At 47.3% G+C, this 17,970-nt stretch overlaps 1 protein-coding gene across 1 annotated transcript in view; it reads right to left on the bottom strand.

Moving 5' to 3' along the window:
- The window catches only part of LOC144104202 (glucose dehydrogenase [FAD, quinone]-like), an 87,785-nt gene that overhangs the window by 18,698 nt on the left and 51,117 nt on the right, over positions 1-17,970 (bottom strand). The window contains exon 2 of the mRNA XM_077637074.1: positions 4,012-4,214. Within this exon, the coding sequence (XP_077493200.1) occupies positions 4,012-4,214 (203 nt within the window). The remainder of the gene's footprint in view (positions 1-4,011; positions 4,215-17,970) is intronic.

Here is a 17,970-nt window from a genome sequence, read left to right as displayed (position 1 = left end):
CAACAAACACCTAAACAATGTATTTTGATGCATACAATGTGGTACGGCGCTGCAGTCATGACATAGGAGCCAGACGCCCTGTTCAGGGCGTGCAGACCATGCACTCCCACAATCCACAACTGTGGTCACGGAAGACGTCGAAAGAAACTTGTTCCTTTGAAAGCAACTCATCATCATCATCATCATTTATTAAACTAAAAGGTTTTTAGGTTCCATAAAGAGGGAGGGGCATATCCGTAAAGTACTACAAATTATGTAGGCGAAGCTCGCGGGCCATTTATCCACTCATGCTAATGCTTTGATAGCCTCACCATGTTGACTTTGTGGCACGCTTATAAGCATTTGTAATTAATTATTTGGTGTGGGGGCTATTTGGCTACGGCATCAAACTACTCAGCTCAAGCAGGTAGCGTCAAGTGCGGCCGCGGCGGCCGCTTTTCGATGCTATCAAGATACAAAAGACGTCCTTGTGCTGTTCGATGTCAGAACATGCTTAAAAAAAAAAACACTGAGGACGTATTGAATCTGGCCTGTATCGATATATTACTGCAGTCTAACGATATATGGAATACTAAATTCACCGAAAACTCAGCATTTGTAAGCTATAAAAGGCGAAAAAAATGAAATACGCGTGTCGCCTGTACCAGCCGATTTTAAGACCACCATTCATTTCAATGCAGTGGGCACGGAGTCCTTTTCCGTGTGGAAGTAAAATGCTGTCCATCGACGCAGTTTCCAGGGAACGGATCCCAGATGCGAGGGCTAGGTTACACCACCATCCACTTCAACGTAGTGAGCGCGGAGTTCTTTCTCGGTTTGGATAGGCAGACAGGAAAACATTATTTTTGCAAATGAGTTTTAGACTCAGCTGGGTCTCTGGGTCACTGCGCGGTCCTTCACTACATCAGGTCGTTCATGTCGAGACATTACGTCGGCAACCCGAATAACCTCAGCAAGCTGCGATGTCTGGTCCGCAGACGTGAGCAGGGCCTCTCAGTCCTCCCAGCTCGAGATGGCGTGCTATAGGCAGGGGCCTATTGGTTTACATTCTTTTTTGGCTGCCCCACCATACTTTTTGTCCTTGCGGGGGAGGGTCAGCAGGGCAGCCGAAAAGGATGAGGGAGAGTGTGGTGTGAGGGTCACTACATAGGGAGTATGAAGGGGATGTGCCACAGTAGCGGGATAACAGCTCAGGAAATGACTAAGAGCGGGTCTGGAGGCATCTGAAGAGGATCTGTTGGGAGTGCGTAAGAGAGGGGTGGGGAGGAGGGTAAGTCCGACGGTCCAAACGCGGTATTTGCCTAAGCTCTGCAAAGGCATGCGCCCGATCCCTCGAGAATCCTGGATCGAGACTGTTCTGAGCCCGGCAAATCAAACCTCCGGCCAATTTATTGGCAGCCTCGTTTCCAGGGTACCCAGAGTGAGCAGGCACCCACTGGAGATCTACCCTTCGAGGTAAAACTTGGTTAGGGGTGTTCAACAAGTCTCAGACAGGGGTGTGAATCCTGTCTCTGGCAAAGTTGGACAGAGCCGCTTTGGAGTCGCTGAAGATGTATTGGGGCGTCCGAAAGTGCAAGGGCTAGGGCGAGGGCGGCCTCCTCTGTCTCCTCAAGCGTAGAACCCGAGGAAAGGCGGTGAATTGGGGGGTGGGGTAGGGTTGGATTGCAGCCAACTGTTATCACTTCACTTCATGCGCGGTACATGCGGCGTCTACCCAAAAGGCATCGTGGTCTTGCATGTTATGCTGTTATACTTACGAAGGGCGTTAGCGTGAGCTACGTGGCGAGGGATATGATATTGGGAATGAACGTCTCGAGGAAGGGGTTTCACAACGAGAGGTGTATGGATGTGTCGAGGGATGGCTGTAAGGGTTCACTGATTAGCGGGTATGTTGATGCGAAGGGAGGAGAGTATATGGCGGACAGTGGCGCTTGCAGAAAGTCTAAGGTACTGTGTCTGAAGGTGCGCGTAAACTAGTTCCTGAAGGGTGTTATGCATGCCTAGTACAAGATCCCTTACAAAAACTTCTTTAGACAGTCAATAGACTGTCCATAGACTTCTGTCTGTAAAGTCTGTATACTCTCTATAGACGAGCCCTGGGTAACAGTTTATAGGCAACACAAATCCTATAGACAGTCTGTACACAATCTATATATTTATGGCCATACACTTTTAGTAGACTTTTTTCTATAGCAATCTGTAGAGTATTATTAGACAAAAAGAAATATCTATAGGAACGCAATGCAGTCTAGAAGCAGTCTACAGACTGTCTATAGATCATTTTTATAAGGGGAAGTTCGGCTGTGCTAATGCTGCGAGGTAGGCTTAGGGCTGCCTTAGTCGCAAGGCAGATCATGGCGTCGTAAAATGTGTTCCGTTGACAGTCTTCGAGGGCAGATCTCAGAGGCTTGGTTAGACAAACATATACTTCAGTGCAGTGAGCACGGAGTCCTTTTTGTGGTGCACGTCCAGAGTTTGAATCAAAAAGGGTCGGAAAACTATTGAAAATTGGTTTTCAGGAAGGGAAATGACGCAGTAACTGTCTCATATATCTCGGTGGACACCCGAACCGCGCCGCAAGGGAAGGGATAAAGGAGGATATGGAAGAAGAAAGGAAGAAAAAAGTGCCGTAGTGGAGGTCTACAGATAATTTTGACCACCTGGGCATCTTTAACGTGCATTGACGTCGAACAGCTCATCGGCGCCTTTTGTGTTCTGCCTCCATCGAAACGCGGCCGCCATGGTCGGGTTCAAACCCGGGTACTCCGGCTCAAGAAACAAAGCGCAATTTTTTCGGCAAAAAATTCTTCGTTTAATGGCAGACAAATATCAACATACCGAAAATAACCATAAAAAAATCTGAAAGAAATTATCGTCAGTGTCCTATTAAGAACCCCAGTTGGTCGAAGTTAATCCGGAGCCCTCCACTACGGCGTGTCTCACTGCTCGTGTGCAGCTTCGGCACGTACAGTCGTTAAAAATATAACAGGGAACAATCTTCTTGCTCAGAATTGCTAATTTTCTTGTTATAATTCTCTTCTAAATTTGAGAATGATTTCCGGATATTTATACGGCAAGAAAAAACAAGCTATAAAAAAGAGAAAAAAGGTGCTTGTCACACATAATTGCAATCAATAAATGGATGATGAAACTTTGTTTCCCTCTCGTACTGCTCACGACTGTACGTAGAGACATTAAACTGTACGGTACTGACAGCTGCGTTTTCGCAGCCAGATCAGAAGTGACAAGTGAGGTCTGTAATCGTTATAGTGAGCATATGGTAACTTCTTCGCAGGAGAGAGCGATACCCACGTGGGATAAATACTGCAAACGTGAAACGACAATATGGAAGTGCAAAAATTGAATTTTAATTAATACATTGGGCGCGCCACACTTGCAGATACGAAACAAAACATCAATTAAAATATATGATCCGTGTTTCTCACCTAAAGGAAAAATATCATACTAAATAAAGAGCACGTAGATCACGAGCTGTAGAAGTGAAGGGCTGAAGTCAACCACTATAAATGTAGTTCATGTATATTTATGCTAGTTCATCGTTATTAATTCTTATTAGTTACCCGCATCGGCCACGTACAGCATTACAGCAGTGGGCTTAAAAGTGCTAATGTCCATTGAAGAACAAATACTTCATTTAAAGAGAGCTTCATTGGAAGAGGTATCAACAGTGCTTGATGACGAATTGTTCCTATCTCGCAGCGTTCGAACAAAAATATTATAATAGCGATCGCCAAAAGAAGGTTCCTTGCTTTTCAAGTTGAGGTAAAGACGACTCGATAAGTAAGTTGTCGACTGAAAATAGTTTTCATGGTTTATGCCAGTTTCATAGTAGTAAATGTCAGATTTCTTCCGCGGTCACTCAATTCTTGCCGTTTGAGTTTGTCTTTGTTTCCTGCCATTTTTTTAATGATCATCCTAGAATTGCCGAAGCTGGAAAATATAAGGTCGGAGTGAGACTAGTCAAGCATTAAAATGTATAGTGGTACTCACCCTTCCCTCGAGACCGAAACACGACGTCTTCTGAGGCTCTGTGCGATAGGCCCAGTCAAGTGGCGACATCTGCATGGTGGCTGCGATGAGTGGTATGTCCGACACTTCATTCTCTATTCCACCCGCTTCTATCAGTAGCACGGTGACGCCTATGTCCTCCGAGAGCCGGTTGGCCAGCACAGCGCCGGCAGACCCGCCGCCCACTGCACATAGAGAGGGTGAAAAAAGTTGGCAAGGCCGCCACGTAATGTGACACAAGTTTTACCGTAAGCTGAAGAAGAATGTGACAATAGAATGCGTTGGGGAGTTCACTTGATTAACGAACCACGTTACTCATTACCTGCGTCACAAGACACATTAAAAGTCAACAGCTCACATGACGATGACGCGTATTTCTGGTCAGCAGTCGAGCACCACGACCACTGAGTCACAGCGGTGGATTGATTCCCAGTTGACATTGCCTTGCTGAGTAAGCTAGACGGAAGAATTACAAAGCGTTATCGAGGACCTAGAAAGGCAAAGCCGAGTGCTTGGTCTACAACTGTCTACAACAGGCAGGGAAGCAGTGGAAGTGACAGGGAAATACATATACTAAGGGCAGATAGAGACACCTAATTCATACTACGAGAGTAAAATAACCGGGAGAATAAGAACAGCTAGGGCGCAGTAGATTTGGCACGTACTCTTAAGAGAGAGAGAGGGTTTATTGATAAGAAAGGCAGAGAGGTTGGCCTGAAAAATAAATATCTGGCCTGCTACTCTGCTCTGGGGGACGGGAAGAGGAGATAAAAGAAGGACACGATGGGGGACGATGATGATGGGAGGAGGTAGATGAAATACTACTTAAAAAAAAACAAGGCACACTTTCTGACATCACAAACGCGAGACAAGGTCCGTGTCACTCAAAAAACGTGAGAGCGCTCGCGTTACCTTTACAGTTCTAAAACTATCTGGCCAAGCGCCGAGGATCAAATCCTCAGAGAGGAGCGATGTGTCCATAGGCTTCAGAGCAGATGCGAGTATGAGTCTTTCACGTGCATACGCTGGACACGCCACTAAAACATGTTCTATAGTCTCTAGCACGCCACAGCCACATGTGGTACATTCCGGGGAGTCCGCTTGTCCTATTAAGTGCAAGTATTTGCGCGTGAAAGCCACATTTAAACGTAGTCTACGGATAACGCATGCAATAGGGCGAGGTATTCCGCGAGGAACTGAAAAGGTCCTCGTCGGATCTAGCCGTTTAAGGCGGACGTACTCTTAAATCATCAATAGCAGTTTACGGGAATCTCTCAAAAGGAAGGAAACATTACTTGTATTTTGCCGCCCCTCACTTGTGGGGTGGAAACACTTAGGCAAACGAAACTGCTTGAAATTCAACTAAAAACAGCACAACGAGATATGGAAGGGAAGCTGATAGGTGTAACGGAAAGGGATAGGAACAGAGGAGAGTGGGTCAGGGAACGAGAAAAATTAAACGACGTCCACGCTGAAATCAGGAAGAAGTCGGCATATGCAGATCTTATAGTACGAGAGCCAATCAGCCATCGTAGTCCTCCTCCCCCCCCCCCCCCTTCCACTGTAATGCTGCCAGACGACGCAGATATCCAATGAGAAAAAAAATAAAATATGGATGAGGCATTTGTCCTGCAGTCGATATTCTTAAGCTGACGATGACGATGATTAAAACTGTCATAATTTCGACTGGAAAATCGAGGAGACTTGCTGAATTAAGCGGAGATTCACTGCCACTGGCAGCTAGATGTCGAAATATATCTCAGGGTGTCAACAATACCATATTTGTCAGAAAAGCTATCAGCCCTTGTATAGAACGATCGGAGCTTTTGCGATTCTTTAATGAATTACTTATGGATATTTATATATTTAATTGCGTGCCAAGTAAACAATCTAGGCTCCTAATAACGCCTTAGTAAAGGAAAAGGATTTATTGCAGCAACCTGCGTTTACTTTATACCGCCAAAACTCAGTGCGCAACTGGTTTCGGAATTTGCCTCAATCGAAATGCGGTCGCAGTGGCCGGGTATCGAACCCGCGACTTTGGGCCCAGCAGCGGGATCCGCCTCACCGGGAGAGCTTCGAAAGCAGAACTCTTACTAGCGCAGAGCAAAAATACGTCGAAGCCTAGCCTTGACCGCGGCACACATTCCGCTCATACGGGGCCCAATTTCTCGCACCCGTGGCCATTCGACGGCTACGCGCAAGAGAAAGGGAGAGAAGGAGTGCGTGAGAGAGAAGCGACCGGGCGTAAACTTGAGGTGGCTTGCGCTACAAGCACGCTCCAGGCCCAAAGAGGGTCGTGCAGTGTATAACGGCGCGGCTATTCGGGCAGCCCCAACCCGAACGCGGCGCTGATAAACGATGAAGCGACCTCGAATGCCGCTCAATATTTCATGCCATCAACACGGGAGCACGTGGATTTGGCAGCTTTGGCGGCCGCCGGTGCAAGCCTACGCTTGCGGCCTGCCGGCCTCCAGGCCTGCCCTGAAGACTTGGAAGCGCTTGATGCGCTCATAGGGAGAACGCTACGCCGGAGACGCGAACAAGTAAAAGAAGCGCGCAACAGCGACTTGCTTATGGCTGGGTGGGGGGGGGGGGGGGGGGGCGCATCCGCGCACGCCCCTCTCTTCTTTAACCGGTCCCTGCAGCGCGAGCGCGTGCTTGGAGCATAGATGATGCCGCTTGTTCTGAAACGCGTCGGGTGCGGCGCACTCGGCAGAGCATTTGGAGCTACTCTTGCAGGCCCGTTTGTACTCTTTCCTTTGTGTATTCTTCTTTCTTCCTTTCTACTTTCTTTCTTATCTTTTTTTGCTTTTTAGCAGCTCTTTGGTACGTTTTTCGCTGAGCAAAGTACGCGCTCCGTCTTCGGGGCAGTGAACTAGGATAGTCGGTTACTATGGTTCGCTCTAGCATCTGCCTCGAAATGGCGCAGTCGACAGGATACGGAGAAACACGCGCACTGCTGCAAGGCAGTGAGTTTGGACGGCTGCTAGCCACTATCAGCTCACGATGCATAAACCACATATGGCCACTCTACTTGTGCGGGCCAAGACCTGTTTCGTAAACTGGGAGAGACAGAAAAAAAAGCGGACTGCGGAATCGTGCGGCAGCTACAAAAACTACGGCGGGGGCGCCTTTTTGCTGTCAGGTTTCCTCGCTGGAAGTTCAGCTCGCACGACAGCGCTATCTCGCTGAGAGCCGGGAGGAGCTCACCCCGTCTTTGTGACTTCCTCTCCCGTTCTTTCCAACCGCCGTTGTTGGAAGCAACTACTGTTAGAAGAAAAAAAATGTGCGCAAGTACTCTTGAAAATTTATAGTCAGATATAAGTCAAGAACATAGCATCAGACACCTCTCAAAGGAGGCCATTTAGCAAATCGCATCGAGTTTCATGTTTTCGCGGTTAATATCTCAGGGGCTGGCATGGGATGGGTGAAATAGGATTAACCGCGACGTAATGACAGTCGATCCAGGCCATTGGCCTGAAGGCATCCTTCCAACGGTGTTTACCGCATTGTTGGTCAGTTGTAGTCAACTACAGTGGGCATGTCTTTATATGTGTGTGGAAAAACGACGACCAGACGCTGTGCTTGCAAGCTCTCGTGAAATCCATGCTGTCGCTGTGGCACTCACCATCAACAACCTGACTACGCCCATTGCATGGCAATGGCGCGGCCCATGTCTCTCTAATGAACCCTGTCCTTTGTCAGCTGTGGTCACCATATCCGCGCAAACTTCTTAACTTCTTTTCTGCTACAAAACTGTGCATTCCGGTCCAACCGTACAGTCAGCAACGAAATCACTCACGTAACCCTTGGTTCCATGTTCCATTTTCACAGACAGCCATCAGAAATATCCGAGGCTTACCATATTGGTAAGGGTGGTTAGTCGTGTCAGCAAACCATCATTATCACTTGACAACCGGAAAGTGGAATTTTACGAGGGTGCCTTCGCAAAGTTGTAGGTATTGATCCGCATTGATAAGTTTGGTTGCTTTCTTAACTTACTCTTAGCAGGAAGGGTATAAATGTATGCAAATCTACGATAAACTTTAGTTGAAAGTCAGCGCTCTTGTTCTCTGGTTCTACGTTTGTCCTCGTTTTCAACGCCTTAATACTAAGGATCGCAATCAACTTGTCCAGCTTTCTGTCTTTATTTATAGCGGGGGCCGGTTTCAGCCAACTGCTTATCTGTGGGTCATTAGATTTCAGCCTTTAATAGAAAACTTTCGCGACAGCCGAAATTGGTTGAAATTTTTCACTACCAGCGCTGTCGTGTAGTGTCCGCACTCGCGTACATTTTTATCTCACCTCCATTTTTTTCTGCATTCTTGTTTCCCCTTCATCCTGAAGCATGCAGACAAAAGTATTGCCTTTTCCTGGAGTGGTGGTCAGTGTTTTTTTTCCTGTTTATAAGCGTCTGTATCGAGAGCAAAATAGCAACAGTATAACGTGAAAAGCGACCAGAAGACTGCGAAAAACTCTCTTTCCCTGGCAACTCTGCGCAACTTACCAAGTCGAATTTTTCATGCAAGAACGCGCAGATTTCCTCGTCAAACAGATAAAACATTTCTTTTAACATTTAACCTTATTCTGCCATTCAGTTTCAGCGTCTATTAGTCTATCCATCAGGTTCAGCCTCAACTCAGAAACGCTGCAGGTTACAAAGCTCTACTGTTGCCGGAATTGTCGACTTTTATTAACGTATCGCTGTAGTTATGGCTTTTGCTGTTAATAGCGGCACGCGTCAGCGTGCTCTCTTCATGGATATGTTGCTATTATAGTTGTCCTCTGCTGGAGTGAAGGGTCTGTGCCACTTTACCTTTCCCTCTTTTCATCCGAAGTAGACCGGTAACGGCGTGTGTGGCCCGTCTACCATATCCTGTATCATTAAAGAGATGAAAGCCAGCACCATTTGAAGGACGCCATTATCTCGCGAGCATTGAAATTCCAGGGTACTGACCCTTCGCGTTGCGGTCATGAAGAACGATGCCATTTAAAGGGAAGAAGCCGGCGGATATGGTTACGTAACACCGCAGTCCCCAGGCGGGGAGCCTCTGGCGGGCCAACGTCCCCGCCAGGAACTGGTTGCCATCGCTTACAGCAGCTCGAGCTGCTGCTGGCATTGACCTCGACAGCATAGCTGATCCCTTGCCTTAGTTCCGGCGGTGCGCACGTTCTGCGCAGACCCTTCACCTCGCAGCATCCCTGTCTTCTTGCTGCCAACGACGGATTACTGTCTTTATCACTCACGAAGTCGAACGGATGCGTGCAGCTAAGGCTGTCCGGGACATGAGAGCGTCGGCTGCACTGGGAGCTGAGGGGAGCGCGCAACGCATAAATGCTTATACTTTGTCTCAAAATAGCCTCGCGCTCATCTGAAGCCTGTATCTGAGGCTAGAAAATCGCGAATCAGGATTCACGCACAGAGGAGTGAAACAACAAATGGAAACGCAAATGATAGGTTGTAACATAAAATGGATACGAAAAGAATGGGTTGGATTGTAGGACAAACGCATGTCGAAGATTTTCGAGCTAGTACTGAAAACAGGCTGCTGACACCGACAGGACGTTTTTCATTAGAGTGTTAGAGCGCACAGCGGATGTAAGAAAGTCTACTTCAGGATGGACCCGAGTGATGTGGAGTGATGTGGTTTTATAGCTTGCAGAAACAGTGTGTCAACGATCGTAGCTATACAAGCATATCAAGAGGTCATTTGGGGAGGGTTTTATCTCGCAGTGAGTTTCCTTCGGCACGTTAACGAAAATTGTTTCTCGAAGCTGGCAGCCCGTTGCAACGCCGCGTGGCTGGTCAGTATTTTAGGTATAGCAAAGAAGGTGTTCTCCATCTGGTTTTACTTACAGGTTTCGTAAGTTTGCGGTTTTCTCTCAAAATATTCCGGTTTATTTTTTGTTTTTTTCTCTTCGCTTCCTTTACCAACCTCACAATTTTGGCCTTTTCCCAGGAATACGTAAACGCTTCTTAAGGCTACTGCTTTAAACATTAAAAATTGATATCACAGGTCTGTATACTATATAGCAAAGAACTAATTCACTGTCTTTCATTATGATACACCTGAAAATGTGATAGTTTACTACAAGGCACTGCTACAGACGAATAAGAAGAAAATACACAACAAAAGAATCAAAACAATGAGCACGCATCGCTATTTTATCCTTAACTTAACGTGGTTAGTTAATAACACGGTAAGCAAAGGCGTTACGTGCACACCCTTCAAAAATACATATGTCTTTAGGACATATGTTTTAGGAGTGCCTTACGGGGCGTCCTCAGCCATCTGATACTGCCGATAAAAACTGGTAGGGTTTTAACGTAGTTAAACCAGTTAGACGTGCGAAAGCATGTGTTTAGCCTGATTTGGTGATAGTTTACTTTGCTGCTTCGTCGGCACGTCTGGCGATGATATTAGTTCGATAGTAGTATAAGTTGGTGAAGACGACGATGTGCAATGCACAACTGTCAATATTGTTCTGTTGTTTTTATTCATTGATTTTTCAAAATTCACGATTGGTGCTACAATTTTGTCGTCATCTTCCAAGGAAACTTCTTTGTTTATTCAACTACACCTTGGCCAATCCCCCCGCGTCGGTATGTGCCATATACCTGGGGTGAAGAAGAAGAAGAAGAAGCGCAAGAGAGTGTATTACACAAAGGGGCACTTATTCATGTAAAGCCTTTGTTAAAAGTAACGAGGCAGCATAGTTTGCCTCTCATTCGAATAGTAGACCCCCTACGGTTTTCCTAAAGATCATAAAGTTATTGGAAGGTGAGGACAAGGGTTCTCCTTACCATAGAGAGATTTATTAGTTCGATAGTAGTATTAGTTGATGAGGACGGCGACGTGCAACGCTAAAGCTTACAACAAAGCGTGATAGGCTGCGACGATAGCATACTGCTCTCGTGCAGTGGCCAGCGAACCTGATATGTTCGCCCTGCCACTGGTTCGAATCTCAGTCGCGGCAAAATTTATCTATGGTTTGCCAAAGATCACCCTCAAGGTCGAGCTTCATACGAACTCGGTGAGCTGATTAGACAACGTTAAGCAGTGCTTTCGCACTACAAAAGGAAGCCAGCATCTAGCCAGTATTAGTTTATGAAGACGGCGATTTGTAGTGCACAGCGCGAGAGTGTGTCGCAGTTTAACGTGACGCATGATGGTCTCCGGCGATAGCATAGTGCTCTAGTGCAGTGGCTAGCGAAACTGATCTGTTCGCGCGCCGTGGGTTCTAATACCAGTCGTGGCATAACATATTTAATTTATTTATTTATGGTTTGGCTTAGATCACCCTCAAGGTCAAGCTTCACACAAACTCGGTGAATCGCTTAGACCACGTGATGTAGTGCTCTCGTACTTAAAACACTGCACCGAAATACACGAGGCCAAAAAGGCTAAGGCTGCTCGGCTTGCAAAGAAGAAAAAGCCGGCTCCGCTAAATACCACCTCCGTCTCACTTGAGCCTAGCGAAAGTGCCAGCCGTCCCCGTCTTCCAGAAGAGACGACGCGCTGCGACCGGCGACGCCCTGCCTCTTTTGTACTGTCAAGCGACGACAGCGCCCCTGGCGTGTCACGCGAGAGGCTGACGGATGTATAACCGCCCACTAAGAAGACGAAAAGTAGCGCGCAGGCGGCGGCAGTGAAACGAACAGCGGTAGAGCTCGGCGCACAAACGGAGGGCAGGGTAGGTGCTCCAACGTCGGCTGCCTTGTTTTCTTTTGTATTTTCGGTGTTTTCCTTTCCTTCGCCACCAGACGCTGCAGCGAGCCGTGGCGTAGTAATGGCGACTGGCTACGCTTCGCTGCTCCGCTCCGAAAGAGTAACGGCCGACGATGAGTTCTCTAGTTTCCCACAGAAACTTTCTCAACCCGCGGGAAATCTTCGTTGCTTGCATTTTCCTTTAAGCTCCTGTGCTTTTGTTAGTACTCTTTCGCTGAACTCCTAGTTTGCCGCTTTGCCTATCCAAGAGATCGTTTGCTGTATTATTTTTCCCCTAAAACTTACAATTTCACCCACGAGGGAACACTTGCGGTTCGCATTCCTCGGACATGCATGAGGACATTAGGGTATGTGCATGTGTTTAATATCTTCTTTCTTTAGAGACCTCCATCGTTTGCCCAGTATAGCATGCGGCCATCCGCTTGAAGAGTGCAACGCACCGACCTTGTAACGCGGTGTGTAACAAATCGAGCTTTTCGACAATGACCTCACGTAGCAGTGGTCCTTGTCCTCAGTACTGGAAGCGGGCTGTCAGCGTCATCGCTACGAGTCAGCGCTCACCTATTTACCAGAGTTTTGCGTCCCATCGCCCGGAAAGAATGTCAATAAGCTTGGCCTTAGGCTTTATTTTGACTCATTCATTTTAATCGCCCCGCTTGCCGTGAACACTTTCTTACAGTGGATCTCCGAACTCATGCGCGAAGACACAGCCGACAGTTATCAACCGAAAAGTACTGGAACGCGTGATTTGGAGCAAGATAATAAAAAATAGAAAATGGAACTCTGGCTGCCCATTTCTCGCAACTTCTGCTGTCGCTCGTGCCCTGACTGTTGACAAGGAATCGGTTCTTATTGTTATCACCAGGTGCCGCGCGCAACTTTGACAGTTAAGATATCTTTAATGCCATCAGTTATAATGGAAACTGGAATTCTTTATCCGAGGTATATCGCATGGTGCAAACTCTCTGATGCCAGAGCTGTCAGAAAAATAAGTAATTTTTCGTAGATATGAATAAAAACATCTTTCTCAGCCAGTCATAACCGCACAACAACTTCCATACGTTGCAAGGAATAAGTTGGGTGCCCATTGAGAAACTGAAACCTTATTGCTTTGAGGCAAAGAATTTTTCAGCAATTAATACAAAAACACAAATACTTATCGAGCTACCACGGTGGCTCAGTGGTTATGGTACTTGGCTGCTGACACGAAAGAGGAGGCTTCGGTCGAGGTCGCGGCGGTCGCATTTCGATGGAGGAGAAATGTTAGAGGCCCGTGTACTGTGCGATGTCAAAGTGCGCGAATGAACCCCAGGTGCTCGCAATAATCCAGAGCCCTCCACTACGGCATCTTTCATAGCCAGAATCGCCCACAAAACCAAACCAAAGCAGTGGCCGCCACTGAGTAGTATCAGATGGCAGTATGTCCAGCACACAACAAAAATGCCCGAGTGGTTGGGAAAATCTACTCATCATATGTCCTGGCATGAATCTGCAAGCAAGCATTCTGTACACAAACTTGACCCCAAAACAATCCACTGATAGGAAATTTCCAAGCCAGAGTCGATTTCAGTAAGGACGTGATTACATATCAGCATCTATTTGAATGCAGCCAACGATAGCATTCTGCATAGCTCTCCTTAAAGCCGTTGTCTGAATTCGCTTGGTGGATGCTGTTTGGTTATAGTTTTTAAGTCACCTGAAAACGTACTAAACGGTTCCCGCTGCTTTATGTAGCGTACATCCGGACTACAAATCGAACGTTTATGTTTCAGGACAATTCAACAGCATGGACGCGACATTCAGTGGCCAGACTAAAGCTACGCCTAGAAAAAAAAAGAGCATACACTAAACGCCATGCCTCTAAAGGAACTTCCTGTCATTCTTCATCGCCATGGCCCTGACGTTGCCGGCTACAATAGCACAGGTCGAGCGCAAGAGCGAATGAGGTCATGACCTTGAGTTCACACGTCTCAGAACATTGGCGAGGAAAGGTTTACAGCGTTGTGGCAGTGCACCCTGACATACAGCACCTTCACTCTGCAGCACTGCATCATGGGAGATAAAGGAGTGCATTGAACTCATGCGTAGCACGGAGGTATTTATCACAGCGAGCCAGAAGCAACACCTGTCACGCTCCAGCCACCTGACAACGACCTACGACACGCAGTCTAATATCACGGCCGAACAAAGCCGTGCGAGATGTCCCACAAAAGCACAAGCCACAAGCAAAGACCCAAGAGAAACGCAACAACCGGTGACGTTTCTCATGCGAACAGAAGCCGCCCTGCTACAAGGCAGCAGGCCTATAGCTGGGTCTCACGATGCATTCGACTCCAAACAACTCTCTTGTGGCGTACGCAGACTTACGTAATACGCAGTACGTACCATACGCAACGGTAACCGCCAGGAATTATGCGCAGCTCCATTCATTCGCGGGAAAGCGAGATGCTTATCGTGAGACCAGTCGGCGAAAACCGATTTGGAAACAGAGTGGAACGTCTCTCATTTCACATGGCGCACGCGAATGTGGGTCGATAAAGTAACACGGAAACGAAGGTTCGCGAGGCACAACAAATCTCTTTGATATCTCGAGCCACATTACAGGCATCAGAAGAAATGTGAAAAAAAAACTACGCAACATCATCGACACTCCTCTGTGGAATAGGTATGTTTTTATTTCTTGCTTGATCCCCGTTCGTTCTCTCAGCGTAGCATATAGGATCACCTTTGGAAATCTAGAGACGCCCTGGATTAATTCGTTTTGTTGATTTTTTCTTGGTTGTTCTTGCTTTTGTAGTTTCTCCTATCAGTGGAAACAGCGAAAAATGGCGTGCAGGATTCTTTTGAGTGCACGATAAGGTAAACTCGCAGCATATTACCGAAAGAAATGTAGCAATAAGTTCGTTCTTTGGGCAAATGTGGATTCTAATAGGAAGAAGAAAAAGGCATGTCGGGCGTTCGCCGATTACGACCTCCAGAATGGCGACACAGGTTTTCCTGACTGAACAAGAAAAATAGGTTATCTCTATTGAGCGGCAAACTAAAAGATCGGGTCCATGCTTCCAATCTTATTCGAACTCGGCGCACTAAGCCACGTTTGGTTACTTGAGTGAAATGGCATCAACTCGGGACCTGAAAGAAACAGTGAAGGAGTAAAAAAAGAGCGGAAGAAAATGTCAAATAATATCGGAGATGAACCGGTGGCGATTTTGACGGTATAAACTTCGCAGTCACCCTTGAAAAGGTACAGAGGAGCCATTAGTGTGAAACTTTCAAAACGGTGACCTAATTTAAGCCTCACCGGCTCTGCGTTGCATTCGCACGTTTCGTATCTGTGCCAGTTGTGGCTTAAAATCGGCGTTTTTTTTTGTTTTTGAAATCAGGTATAAAAGAACCAAAAGCACCTATTTTTATTTTTCTTATCGCTAGAAAGTGGGGCGCACAGGCAGTTTCAGTGCAGCGGTTTCAAATGTGTTGCCTCTGCCCAATAGAGTTAGCCTCACACGACCTTTCGACCAGCCGTCATGGCCGATTCGGCTTGACTGCCAACGGCGGCCAATTTTCCCCGTCGATTCATTCGAACTTCGCAAGCGGTCCCTTCTTATTGCCTACGACACTTCAAACGTAACAACCTGTGTAACGACGTCGCTGGGTGTGCCCCGTAACGCATTTTCTTGACACACGTCACGGGCGCCACCAAGCGGTGATCAGTGAAAGCAGCGCCAGAGAGCTAGAAACGCTGAAGGTGTAAGATCGAGCACTCTGAGCTTGATGAGCAAAAACCGCGAGCTGCCGATTGCGTTCAGCCCAGATGTCATCCATTTCGTTGACACGGTTTCCGAACGGCAGTTCCACTGCCCTTGAAAATGAACTTCGGCGGACATGTGGCCTTTCGAGGTCAGCCCCATCTCGGTGCCCACTGACTTTCATGTCCACTCGCATTCTCGCTCGACTGTTTGGTGGGCATTCGCGAAACTGGGGCTTCGCCGCGTTTTCGCGAGTCTGCATCGGCAGTTTGCCGATTGGGTCCGTAAGCGTCTCACTGTCATGGTGGGCACAGCGGTCCGCAGACCGTGTCTTCGAGGTGCGGCGTCCATGACAGAAAGGCACTCCTCTCCGTTTGTCGAAGCACAGAGATATATGCGGAACGAATGCTCAGGCCTGCTGGAAAATCACGTCGCAATCCTGCGACCCAGTGGCGGTGGACGATGCCGTACTGTAGCCATCGCAGCGTCAAAAAAAAAGCGTTCCAAGCATTCGCTCCACTCAAGGGCCTCGGATTCGTGGTCACATCCAGAATGCCCGATTCGTTACGGGGGGGAGGGGGGGGGAAGGGGGGGGGGGGGGGGGGGGGCTTGGAAGCGGCGCCGATGTGCCACCGCTACGAACTGACGGAGTCCTATTTTGTTGTTGAGTTGGAGGCCTTATTCCAGTAAGGGCGTCGATTGCGGAATGCGGGTTGGGATGTTGTTGAAGTTGGAATAACGACTGTCGAATGGGGCGTACGAAATGCACAAAGCCCACCGCTCATAGCACCTCCTGGCTTATTCGAGAACACTTCTAGGGAACGCCGCAAAGTACACATGCTTTACCAAATTCGAAGCTTGATTAGACACAAGCATGGAGAAGGAAATGCAAGGGACCACCTGTCGAACACAATCAGGGATCGTCTGTATACTGCAAATGGAAAAAAAATGCCCTGCCAGGCTGTACAACTCGCTGTGTCCGCACATTGCAGAGAATTATCCCTGTGTGACGTCATATGCGCATCATTTGCTGCATCAGCCGAAAAATTGGGTACATATAACTGAATTCTCTGCAAAAGCTGAAACAAGCGTAATGTGCACCAACGTACGCGATTACGTACGCCATTAAGTCAAATTAAACAAAAAGTAGAAAAAAGCACCTTTCTTTCATGTCATACCACGTGTACACTCGTTTCATTGCGTATTTGAGCGCTAGCAAAATATTCGCTTAAGAATATAACCAGGCCGGCGCTCAATGTGCAAAATTACAGGGTACTTAAGGTGTTATGCAATACACTTTTAGAGTTAATGCTCAGAAAAACGGTGTTCTACATGTTGGACGCTAGGCATATGAAGGTTCAGCAAAAATTGACTATTCTCAGAGCATCTGGTTAATAAATGAATTAAGATATTAAACATACCTTAAGATGTTTTTAATAGGAGTGTTGCCTTTCTAAATTCTGTCATATAGTCTGCTTGTAGCCCTCCTTGCCAAAAATTGCAGCATAGACGTATTCTATGGCAGAGCTGTTTGTGTCTTAATGCACTGCAATAAATTTTCATTTGCACAGGCGCCTTTTCTCCATATGTTGCTTTTACTTTTTTTTTGCAGCTTTCCAAATGAGTAACACCATTCAGAAGTCACGCTCAGTGCTTCCGAACGCTTCAGCGCGTCTAAGTGCTACAAAACCTCTAATTTAACATCATAAATTTATTGTTCTCCTGTAAACATCTACGCGAGAGGCCAGCAATATCAGACAATGCGCGGCAAAATCTCACGTATCGCCGAATCGTTGCGCCGAAGTTTATTGTCCGTCTTCATTGCGCCATCGACGCGGGCGCTACTCAGTATAAAAGAAAAGAAAAAGATAATCGACGCTCACTGCTCACCTATGGCCGACATCTTAATCGCCTCGCATCAACAGGCTACCGCGCAGCGCGCGCGAAGTTGTCAGAAGCGAATTAACCGCCTCTCGTGTGACAGCTGGGACCACGATGTGTACTACACCCATTGTCCCGAGAATGAGCGATGTTACGAAGTGCTCAGTTTTAAAGCACAAGCCACGCAAGAGATCTGGGTCACAGGGCAGTTTCTATCACTGGAACGAAACAATGATAAAGGCGCTAACGGCTGCCATACGCCGCTAAGAATTGACAGAACACGAAGATGAAACACCGTATGATGCAAGCGCTTGCAGCGATGTAATAGTTTCTCCTGAGGGCCATTTATAAACTGCTCTTCGAACGCCCGTGATTGCTGCCTCCTTTGGTAGCTGCATACCCTTCTTTTTCACTAGCCGCATGCTCCATTGGGCTTCTGGCTTGCAACCTGCTCAAGCGCGGAAGGAACTCACTCGGGACTGTCTTGACGGCAGCTTCAAAATGGAGGGGCGGGATCCTTTAAGAGCGTGGTCGTGATGAATGTGGGAGTCCTCTACCCACCTTTCACTCGGTTGGTTTTA

Source organism: Amblyomma americanum, chromosome 9 (genome assembly GCF_052857255.1).
Source record: "Amblyomma americanum isolate KBUSLIRL-KWMA chromosome 9, ASM5285725v1, whole genome shotgun sequence".
In the NCBI taxonomy this organism is placed as follows: Eukaryota; Metazoa; Arthropoda; class Arachnida; order Ixodida; family Ixodidae; genus Amblyomma; species Amblyomma americanum.
Note: the sequence above shows the minus strand (reverse complement) of the source record. Positions and strands in the feature narration are given on the sequence as shown.